Genomic DNA, 11,113 nt, shown 5'->3' on the forward strand with positions numbered 1-11,113 from the left:
CAAATTTTGTTTACTATTCATAGACATAATTACCTTTATTTTGATGGTTTTAGACCTTCTATATACCTCTATAATACCTACGTATAGTAGGGAGTCCATAATTCACTGACCTTAAGATTCCAAAGGGACGAATGGTCCAAATGAGCTCAAACTCCAGGATATTATTTAAAAGTACATTAGTTATGGTATGTATGAGGGGATTGGTTTAAATTTCATAGAAAAAAAGTGACATGATATGATTGATTGGTTTACCAGGAGCCTATCGGTGTGCCGGCGATCAGTTCGATATTGTTGAAAACAATAAGTTCAAAATATTGGAAAAAAAAAACTTGAATTACGATTTCAAGGTGAAAAACCCAACGCAGTTATAAATACATAAAAATATAAAACTGGATTTGGATCTGTTAAATTAAAAATCCGTCAAAGGCTGAGGACACATAGTTGGAATCTATAATTAGAGAAGAAAATAATTCTAATAAGCTCTGTAGCAAAATAGTTCGAAAGTATAAGTTTGAATGTGTGGACAAGGAAGAAAATGATAGCAATCATTTGGATTCGGAAAATTTTGTTAACAATTTTGTTGATGAGTTCGAAAATGAAAGCTCGATTATGTATCGAACAGAAATGATACTGATATTGAAAAATCAAATTTTTCAATTTTTAATAATATTGTTCAACTTTTAGATATACTGAACAAGCTTAACGAGGAAGAGACTGCTAATTTCAAGGAAAAGGTCAGCGTGCTAATACATTTCTTGAGTGACTGTCGAATGCTACTTTTAGTGGAACATTGTCTGTCGAGAGGACAACTGCAACAAAAATTGGAGCAAAACGGATTAAACCGGTAACGAGCATAAATTCAAATTACAATGACGGATCGGACAACGTGAGTAAAAATTACATAGTTTAAAATATTCCAGGAAAAATCTAATATGTAATAGTTCATGGAAATGTATATGTAAAGAGTAAAAATGAACAGTTAAGTTGGACGTGTTTTTCTTTCTTTTTTATATTATTTAATATTAAAATTGACTATTTGTAAAGCTTCACAAGAGCGAGACGATACAAGATTTTACTCAGCTCTCGATCTCGATCTCACGAGAAGTTGAAAATTAGACTCTCGTCTCGATCTCGAAGCAAGAAACTCTCGTCTCCAATGTAGACTCTCGAAAATCGCTATTTTTTCTACAATAAAATCTTAAATATTGGGATTTTAGATAATAATTTTGTTACATTCGTATTTTTCTACTTCTTTTCTCTTTTATTTGCAAATCTATAGTATCTGAGCAAGCGAGAGAAAGAGGGAGAGAAAGAGCTATTTGATATTATTATATTCATCACATATTAAATAATCATCCCGCGTACGACGAATACTGAGAGAAGAGAATCCTTGCCTCAACTTTTGATGAAGATCTAGTAATATGCCTTGAGACAATCTAATGTAAATGTGTTTTTTTTTGCGAAATAATATTCAACCATCGCATGATATAGGTATCATACAAATTAGATCTTAATGTATTTAATGTATAAACACTCCCTCTTGGTGACGTAAACAAAACAAATTCACGCGTGAAACGCACAAGTACACGAGCCACTGATGGCAGCCGATACGTTTCGTCGCGGTGCCATTGGCTCGCAATGCTCCGTCAATAACTTTTCACCGACGGTGCGCTAGAACCACAAAAATTCTTAGGCTCCAGTCAAGTCGGGAATCTTGTGACGAGACACGAGTCTCGCACATATAGGGCGACCACGGCGAGCACGGTATGCGCAGCGAGCGCGCGCGCGCGCAACGAAAGGCGAGGCCGCACGAGCGCGGAGCGCGACAGCCGGGAAGCGACTCAGCGACGATGCGCCAGGTGGCGCGAGCGGCATACGCGGTGTGCCGTGAACGCACCCATACATACCCGCGCCGCGCGCCTTTATAAGGTGGATCGCGCGGCACGATGAGCAGTTCTACTCGAGCTCCACTCTTGGTAGCATCGTGCGCACACGTTACTGCAGGGAACAGCGAGAGATAGATCTGCGCCGACGAAGTCGTCTCGTGAGCACACGTAGACGAACCGAAACCCGAAACTCCGAAACCCAAAACTCCGAATTGCCGTCGTGAGCACACGAGGCAACCCGGAACACCCGAGCGACATCGAGCCTCGTCTACGTGAGTACACGATACCCGATGCCACCGTAAAGATCCTAATCAACAAAGCAAGCCTTCCGCCGACATCTCACGACTCGCTTTATCTCTGTGCGCACACAGGATAAAGAGAGGAACGAGACGAGCGACGAAGATTTGTGAAGCCGTGCGCACACGACTCCATAAATCCGAGGGATAACCTCAAAACCCCGTTGCACTATCCCGACCGTTACTGTGTGCACACAGAGCGGTCGAGATCGTTGTTACGCGACACATTCGGATCGGTGTAGCCGTGCGCACACGACTCTACCGTACCGAATGAATTCCTAACCTCAACATCCACCACCGATCCGTCATACCGCCACCGTACCGAAACACCGTAGCCGCGAACACCGAATCATTCTTGTTACGAAATCGCGTAGATATTCTTTTAAATTGTCAACCGTGTTAGTTTAAACAAATTTATTTGTAACGGCGAAATATTTTTAACAAGACGCATAATTGATTTCTGTTTCAGCCGGGATTTAACAACTGATTCCCACTTGCTATTCTTTACTTAAGAAATATATTTTGTTATTATTAAGAATATAAAAACAGACTCTTTTCTTGCCGCTTTCCCCTATCCAGATCCTGGAACCGACTGACTATCCAGTCTCTTGGGGAAAGTTAAACCGTTACAATCTTTTGCGACAAGGATTTTTTCTCTCAGTCATCTGATTTCAAAACTGAACAAAACAGACGATCTGTAGTTCAGTGCTATAGTAAAACAACAGGTTAAGTTGATTGCAGAATCAGGAAGAATAGTCAAGAGACACGACCACCTAGATGCTATAAATGCCTGGGTTTTGGTCATATCGAAAAAAAAGTGTAAAGAGACGTACGACAGAAGTAAATACTGTTTTAAGTGCGGAACGAAAGGGCATGCAGCGATAAGTTGCACGAACGCGCTGAGTTGCATTCTCTGCCGGGAAAAGGATGGAGAATCAGAAAGTGCCCATGCAGCTGGTAGCTATACATGCCCAGCCTACCGAGCTTCATTAAAAGTACTGAAGAACCAACGAAAATGAAGATAATGCAGATAAATCTAAACCACTGTAAGATAGCACAGGACCTACTCAATCAATATGTTCGCGAGAAAGAGGTAGACGTAGCTATTGTGTGCGAACAATATAAGGATCTAGACGAACCATCATGGGAAATGGATACTACGGGTAAAGCAGCAATCTGGGTAGATGGGAACGTTGCTTTCTGTAAAAAAATAAAGACCCGTAAAGAAGGATTTATACGGGCTAAGGTAGCAGGCGTCACTGTTTACAGCTGCTACGCTTAACCTAACGCTCCGATCGAGCAGTTCGAACAACCGCTAGATCGGCTTATACAAGACCTCAGAGGATGGATGGTGCGCAGTCAGCAACTATGCAGCAGACATTCTCAAGAAAGTCGGGAAAGACGAAGAAGACAGAAGAAAACGAAGAGGCTGAGTACGTACGTGTGTATGTGCGACGCAGAAAATGAAGGATAACTATAGTGATGACGACCATATCAACCAGAAGCGGGCGAAAGCTTTTCGCCCCCCCCCCCCCTCCCCGCGAAGCATTGCTTGACGGTGGTACCGCGGGGTTTAGGGGCATAGAAGATGGAGCTAGGCACCTTCATAATATAGCTCGCTTCGCAATTCAATAAAACGTCCTCAACATTCAGACTTGGTAAAGGCTTCCCATGTTATAATACAAATATTTGAGGTTTACGGATATAATATCTCTAAAAATAATGTCGCTTAAGGGGTAAAATAAATACCACGTTGTAGAAGACACTTAATTGAACATGTAAATAAAGTTTGAGCGATATCCTAAGAAAATATAAATATTCTGGTAAACTACCTTAAATGCTCTGTTGCCAGCTCGTCACGTACGGTCTGAATGGATGTAACGGATGTTAGATGTAACATATATAACTAGTACCTTTATGGCCTTCGATGATCGGATAAATCAGTTTAATCGAGTATTTATTACTGTTATAGTCGTAGTCGAACACATCTGCAGCTTTAAGGGGTCAAGCCTGGGTTAAATCCTGCAAAAAAATAAAAAGATATTCTTCTTACCAAAAAATTTTTGATTTGATGTAATTTGAAAAAAAAAATTCTATTGAAAATATATAAAATATACACCATTTTTATCGAAAAAAAACATATACCTGTAAAATCATTGACCAAAATTCATGACATTTCACTATATAAATAAGTGTTTTTAGTCACTTGCCACGGCTTTGTTGCTAGCAGTATTTGATTTATATTTTTTAGCAATGTCTCTCGATCGGTCCGAGGGGGCATGTTTAAGGTACATTTTAAACCCGGATAGAGTAAAGAAGACGGTCCGGATCTTTCGAAATGCCGTGGCAAGTGGCTAAAAACACTTATTTATATAGTGAAATGTCATGAATTTTGGTCAATGATTTTACAAGGTATATGTTTTTTTTTTTCGATAAAAATGGTGTATATTTTATATATTTTCAATAGAATTTTTTTTTTTCAAATTACATCAAATCAAAAATTTTTTGGTAAGAAGAATATCTTTTTTTGCAGGATTTAACCCAGGCTTGACCCCTTAAGTGTATTAAAATCAGGAGTATATACGTCCTATCGAAAATCAACTTACTCAATCGTTAACAAATAAATTGTGCAAAATATCCTATTGCACACTTAAAGTGGAATAGCTCGTATCTAGGCACATCAAGTGTAGTTTGTCATTATTTGGTTGCTAAAATTTTATATAAACAAATTAAATGAAAACATGTTTCTTGTCAACTTGTTTATAATGTTTATCAAAGAGGTTAGAATTGCACTCGAGTTATAACTACGATTGACTCAAAAACTAAATTATTTGGCAAATAGTTATGTAACAGTGTTTATAGTTTATATATGTGCTGACAGGTAAAATTAGATAAGACCTTATTTTGTCGTTTGAAGAAAAAGGGTTTTCGGGAGCTATGGAGCTTATATTTGTACTGCGCAACATACATGACAAGATTAATTACAAGGCAATCGGTACACCAACAATACAACATTACTCGAATGAATTTTCAAAACCATTCTCAAAGTGTACGCTATAGCTTGCATGTTTATGGCTATCAAACAAAATGCCATTAATCAATTTTTCGTATTTTTAATTCTTGTTAATATGTATTTTCTTGATTTATGTTGTTTTACTGAGCACATAATCTGAGAACCGGACTTATGTACTCGACTATTGGGTATAATCTAGCTTTAGGACAACATAAATTTATTCTATTTTACTTTATTTTATTAGCCACAGATATCAAAATCTACACGATATTAAAATTTTATGTTTGGTCGATTTTGTAAAAACCTTCCAAAACTCATAAAAATAAAAAAATTAAATCTATTTCACGGTAAAAATGTTCTCTACTTAAATCGTTCAAGTCACCTAAAAAAAAATTTCAGCTGTATCAAATTTCAATTAGTTTTTAAGAATAAAAGCGTTAAAAAAATGTCCGCCCGTCCAGTTTTTTTTTGCATTTATTACTTCAATCTTGATGTATTATATAAATATAAAACTATTTAATAATATAAACAAGTACATATGATAAAAATATACATTCCTTCCATGAAACATTTCCAAGATTCGGTCCAGATGCATTGAAAGCTGTAAGAACAATTAAAAAAAAAAAATAGAAATTAATATATTGGTATTTATTATATTTTCAACATATATTATGACATATATACATATGTATACACATGAATTAATAAAGATTATTATATATTTGAAGTCAACTTGTTTTTTTCGTAATCAGCAATCTGCGCGTATACAGAACTAAAAATTGTTAAATAGTTTTAGTGTAAATATTAGTGAAGGATTATTCTCAGTTTTTCATTTCCCGACGATTCGTGACAGACACTCCTCACGCCGCCTACTATCCACTGCAGCTGTTCCAGGAAGCGAACGCACCTATAGTATGTATTTATGCATATCACAAGATGTAATCTGCAGATTTAATCTAGATGAAAGGGATGCTGCGAATAATTATTTGTGTAGATATGCATTTTTTTTTTAAAGCCATCTGTTTGTGAATATGAAATGGCGAATGCTGTATGTATTCATGCTTATCATATGATGTAATCTGCAGATTTGGTCCAGATGGTAGGGGTGCTGCGAATAACTATTAGTGCTAATTCTATTATTATTATTATTATTATTATTATTATTATTATTATTTATTTATTTATTTATTTTTTGTTTATCCGGAGAGTTGGAGAAATGCTTAATGCACCATGACAGGAGCCGTGCGAGACTCCCCGTGTGTGGGACTCTCCTGATGCGGGACAGACGTCAGGCATACCCACTAAAACTCCACCTCTCAATGGCTGCGAACCCCCCCCCCCCCCACCGGTAGCCGCCTTCGCATTCCTTCGGGGGGGTCGCCTGTCTTATGCTATTCTAGCCGTCAACTAGTCTTTCAGACACCCGTCATTGTTTTTCGCGCGGAGAATCGCCTCCATGTACGCCGTTATCTCGTCCCATTTCTGCTTGCTTTCAAGCATCGTTCCTACTACTGTCTCAGGCGTGAGCGCCCCTATCGTCAACTCTAGCTCTCTACGTCTTTCGGCCCAGCGAGGGCAGTCAAAGAACGTGTGTCTCACGTCGTCCCGTTCGTCACCGCAGTATTTACACCCCGGTGTTGCGACTCTGTTCATCGCGAACAGGTAACTCCTAAAGTATCCGTGTCCGGAGAGGAACTGAGTAAGGTAGAAATTGACCTCGCCCCACCTCCGCTTCATCCACGGATCTACCTCCTTTATCATTGTTTTGGTCCATTTCGCTTGATGGCACTCGTTCCATCGCTTCTGCCACTTTCGCATCGTCCGATCGCGTTCTTCGGTGGCAATGGTTACCTTATTTGCCTCGTTACGTCTCTCGTAGATCCGCTTTCGCTCAATCGCAAGCAGATCCACGGGGATCACTCCCGCGATTATCATTACTGCCTCTCCCGAAATCGTTCGGTAGGAGCAAGCAACTCTCAGTGCGCCTCTGCGCTGTACCGCCGTTATTTGCTTCCTATATTTCTTTACTTCCATAGCGTCGGTCCACACCTCCGCTCCATAAAGCAGGATGGAGTTTGTGGTCGCCATCAGAAGCCGCCTAACAGATGGTCTAGACCCGCGCACGTTGGCCATTAGTCGGCTAAGCTGCGCTACTTTTAACATCGCCTTATCGCATACTCGGTCTAAATGAGCCCCGTAGTTCAGCTTCGTGTCCAGAGTCACCCCCAGATACTTAGCTGCCGGTTTTGTCATGATTGTCTCTCTGTCCACCGTCATCGGTATGATGGTCGGTATACGTCTCCTAGTCAGGATTACTATCTCCGTTTTGTTCAGTGCCAAGGTCAGTCCGTGGTCTATCATCCACGTCAGCACCCTACACATTACCGCATTTAGCTTGGCTTGCGCGATCTCTACGTTCCTGGCTGTGATTACCGCCGCTACATCGTCCGCGTACCCAACGAGTATGACGTCGTCTGGCATTTCTAGTCTCAGAAGCCCATCGTACAGGATACCCCAGAAGTCCGGCCCTAAGATCGAACCCTGTGCCACCCCTGCCGTTATGGATCTGCTCCTCCTGCCTTCAGCCGTGTCGTATACAATGACCCGACCCCTCAAATAGTCCTCCGCCAGTCGCATGATGTACCACGGTACCCCAAACGCCCGCAGAGCATCTAGTATATCTACCCATCTAGCCGAGTTGAACGCGTTTTTAACGTCCAGCGTCACGAGTAGAACGATTGATCTTGCCGCGTGACAGGCTGCGTCTGTCCTCTTTACCGTGTCGGTAACCTCTCTAATGGCTCCGATCGTTGACCGACCCTTTCTGAAGCCATGCTGCTTGTCAGAAAGGTCCCCTGATTCTCTAACAACTCCTAGTATCCGCGGCTTGAGCAGCGCTTCGCCCGTCTTCCCCATTGTGTCCAGCAGACTCAACGGCCTATAAGAAGGATCAGCGCCGGCCTCTCCCTTCGATTTCTCGATGAGAACTAGTCTCGCCCTTTTCCATCGTGTGCTAAATACGCCCTGCTCGAGGCACTGATTGTACATTTCCAGGAGCAACTCATGCCGCTGTGTAGCAACAGCCTTGAGTATTTCCGTGGGAATGCCATCCAGTCCCGGTACTCTACCGCTTTTCAGAGAAGAAGTTGCCGCGATGAGCTCACCCTCGGTAAACAGGGGGATCTCGTCAGTCGGTCTGTTCGTCTCGTCTTTTTCGAGTCTGATGGGGTGGGTGGGGAACAGTTTGTCAATTATTTTCTCAATCGCAACTGCCTCCATCGGTTCCATTCGCCGCATTTCGCCTATCTTCCTCGTTACGATAACGTATCCCTTTCCAAATGGGTCATTCTCTGCCTCGTCGATAATTCTGCTCCAGCACCTACGTTTGCTTGCTTTGATCGCGTCTCTGAGTTCTTTGCACGCCTCTTCGTGCTTCTTATCCAGATCTGGAGCTTCAGGACGGTTATGTTTCTTTTGGGCTCTTCTTCTGGCTTTGAGGCTTTCTCTTCTTAGCTCCGCGATTTCATCCGTCCACCAGTAAACTGGTTGCCTCTGGTGGCTGGTGGACACCCTAGGCATAGTTGCGTCGCAGATCTCGGTTACCAGTTTAGTAGTTCTTTCTACTAGCGTCATAGCTCTTTCTCGTCCAATTAATTCGTGCGGTAGTCAGCTGGATAGGAGTTCCGCACTTTGGATCACCTCCTGGAGTACTTCTCGGTCCATCCGTCTGGTGTTCCATCTTGGCATCCGGTCTTGATTCCTACTTGCTGTGCTCGCGGATTCTTCGTTGATGTTAAAGAGAATATACTGGTGGTCGCTTGCTGTATATTCCTCCGTGACGCGCCAGTCTCTTATTTTGTGTATAGTCATTTCGCTCACGAAGGTTATATCCGGTATGGATTCCCCATAACCTGGTCTACGGTAGGTAGTGGTGTTACCCTCGTTCGCTACTACCAAATTTAGTCTAGCTGCCATTTCAAGGATGGCCCTGCCTCTCCTATTTATAGCTGACATGCCCCATTCTACGGCCCTCGTGTTGAAATCACCTCCGATCACGAGTTCACCTGACACGTCTCTAATGGCGTCCTCGAGCGCCCCTAATCTTGCTGTAAAATCGGCCGCGGTTAGGTTCGGTGACAGATACACGCTGAAGTAAGTGATGCGACCCACCCGTACCCGCACGTAATCGTCCCCTTTTTCCGTGTCCGCGATTTTACGCCTGGGCACCCAGACAGCGGCAGTTTTTGCGTCGTTCGACACCCAACTTGGTGTGTCACGGTCCCTATACTGCTCACTTATCAAGAGGATATCCACTTTCTCCTCCGCGACGAAATGTGGTAGAAGATCGTGGGCCAACCTGCTCCTGTGCAGATTGCCTTGCAGTATTCGCGCCATTATTTTTGGGTCCTAGCCGCGTTTAGAGCCCTGCGGAAGACCGCGACGCTCCGATTCCTGGAGCATGCGCCGTCTTATCACAGGGCATCTTTGCCTCTCTGCACAAGAAACACTTCATTTCTTGAGCCAGCACAGAGCATTGCATTGCCTTGTGCCCGGCCGCACCGCACTTCCAGCAGTTGGTGTTTCTGTCGTGCGACGTTGCAAACGTCGCAGCCGCGTCGATACGAGGAATCTCGTTCGATGCGGCCAAGCTCTGAGTGCGCGGAAGAAACAAGCGAGTTGGATTGTTGTTGTCGGTGCCAGCCTGACCTCGAGTTCGAGGAACGGGCCGGCTAACCGTCCACGTTAGCGCGAGAGTGAGCATCGTTGGCGCGAGAGTGAGCCTCGACGGCGCGCGCGCTGATTGGTCCTCCGCATGTCGCGAGCCAATCAGCGGGCGCCGTTGTGCGACTCGTTATCCGCGCGGACTGCCAGCCAATCAGGCGCGAGGAAGATGCGCGGGCCCAACGAGCGCGAGTGGAGAGTGAGCGCGAGAACGAGCGGGAACTCGGGGAGTTCTCTCACGACTGTCGACGGAGTACGACGACGTGCGAGAGAGATACGTGGCCTCCTCTGTTAAGAGGAGAATTGGGAGAGTCTCCCGAGGTTGTGCGAGTGTGCGAGAGTGTGAGAGAGTCACAGGTGCAGCGCGTTGGCACGAGCAAGTGCCGACGCCCGGACGAGCCAGCAACGATCCGCACGAGAGGAAGGAAGCTAGCCAGTCCGCCATCATCGTCCGGAGGACCAGAGCAACCAGCAGCCTTGGCGTGGGAGAGCCGAGGAAGCTAGCCGTCACCAGGTCCACGAGAGTCAGGGAGGCGCCGGCGGGAGCACCGACGGACGTCCACCAGGGAGAGAGCGAGTAAGAAAGTATTAGAGAGAGAGAGAGGAAGAGAGAGAGAGAGAGAGAGAGAGAGAGAGAGAGAGAGAGAGAGCGAGAGAGAGAGAGAGAGAGAGAGCAGTGCGAGGAGACGCGTGTGCGTGAGATAGAGACAGCGCGAGAGAAAACCCTATAGCTGCGCGGCTGCAGCAGGTCGGGCTTGCCACAAGCGGGAGGCATAGCCCGCGCGCGCGCGCGAGAGATAGAGAGATCACACTGGCCGCGCGGCGACCGGCGAGAGCCGAGTCGAGCACGTACGTGTGCGAGCGAGGCCGCGAGCGCGTACCACGTGACGCTACAGGCTACGGCCTGGGGGCTAACGTGCAGACGCGAGAGAGAGAGAGAGAGGGAGAGAGAGAGAGAGAGAGAGAGATAGAGAGAGAGAGTGAGGGAGAGAGAGAGAGAGAGAGAGAGAGAGAGAGAGAGAGAGAGAGAGAGAGACAGCCGTCAGCGGACTGGACCTGGGCCTGTGGCCCGCCGTCTGCTGCACGAGCGTGGCTCGTGTTTGAGCGTCCCAGCGTAAGCCCTGCATGGCTAAACTGTGCGCGGGAGGCACTACAGCCACCGTGTTGTAGGGAAGGGCTGGGCGAAATACATGTGC

General features: G+C 44.7%; 1 protein-coding gene across 1 annotated transcript; it reads right to left on the bottom strand.

The window, feature by feature from the left end:
* Positions 1 to 8,861: 8,861 nt before the first annotated feature.
* LOC116417877 lies at positions 8,862 to 9,590 on the bottom strand. Its single transcript, XM_031932979.1, has one exon. The coding sequence runs from the start codon at positions 9,588 to 9,590 to the stop codon at positions 8,862 to 8,864; it is 729 nt and encodes a 242-aa protein (XP_031788839.1).
* Between the last annotated feature and the right edge of the window lie 1,523 nt (positions 9,591 to 11,113).

The sequence above is a fragment of the Nasonia vitripennis genome (assembly GCF_009193385.2).
Source record: "Nasonia vitripennis strain AsymCx chromosome 5 unlocalized genomic scaffold, Nvit_psr_1.1 chr5_random0004, whole genome shotgun sequence".
NCBI classification, from domain to species: Eukaryota; Metazoa; Arthropoda; class Insecta; order Hymenoptera; family Pteromalidae; genus Nasonia; species Nasonia vitripennis.

Coding starts and splice junctions, on each gene's coding strand:
- LOC116417877 (XM_031932979.1), bottom strand. CDS start 9,590: ATGGCGCGAATACTGCAAGGCAATCTGCACAGGAGCAGGTTGGCCCAC.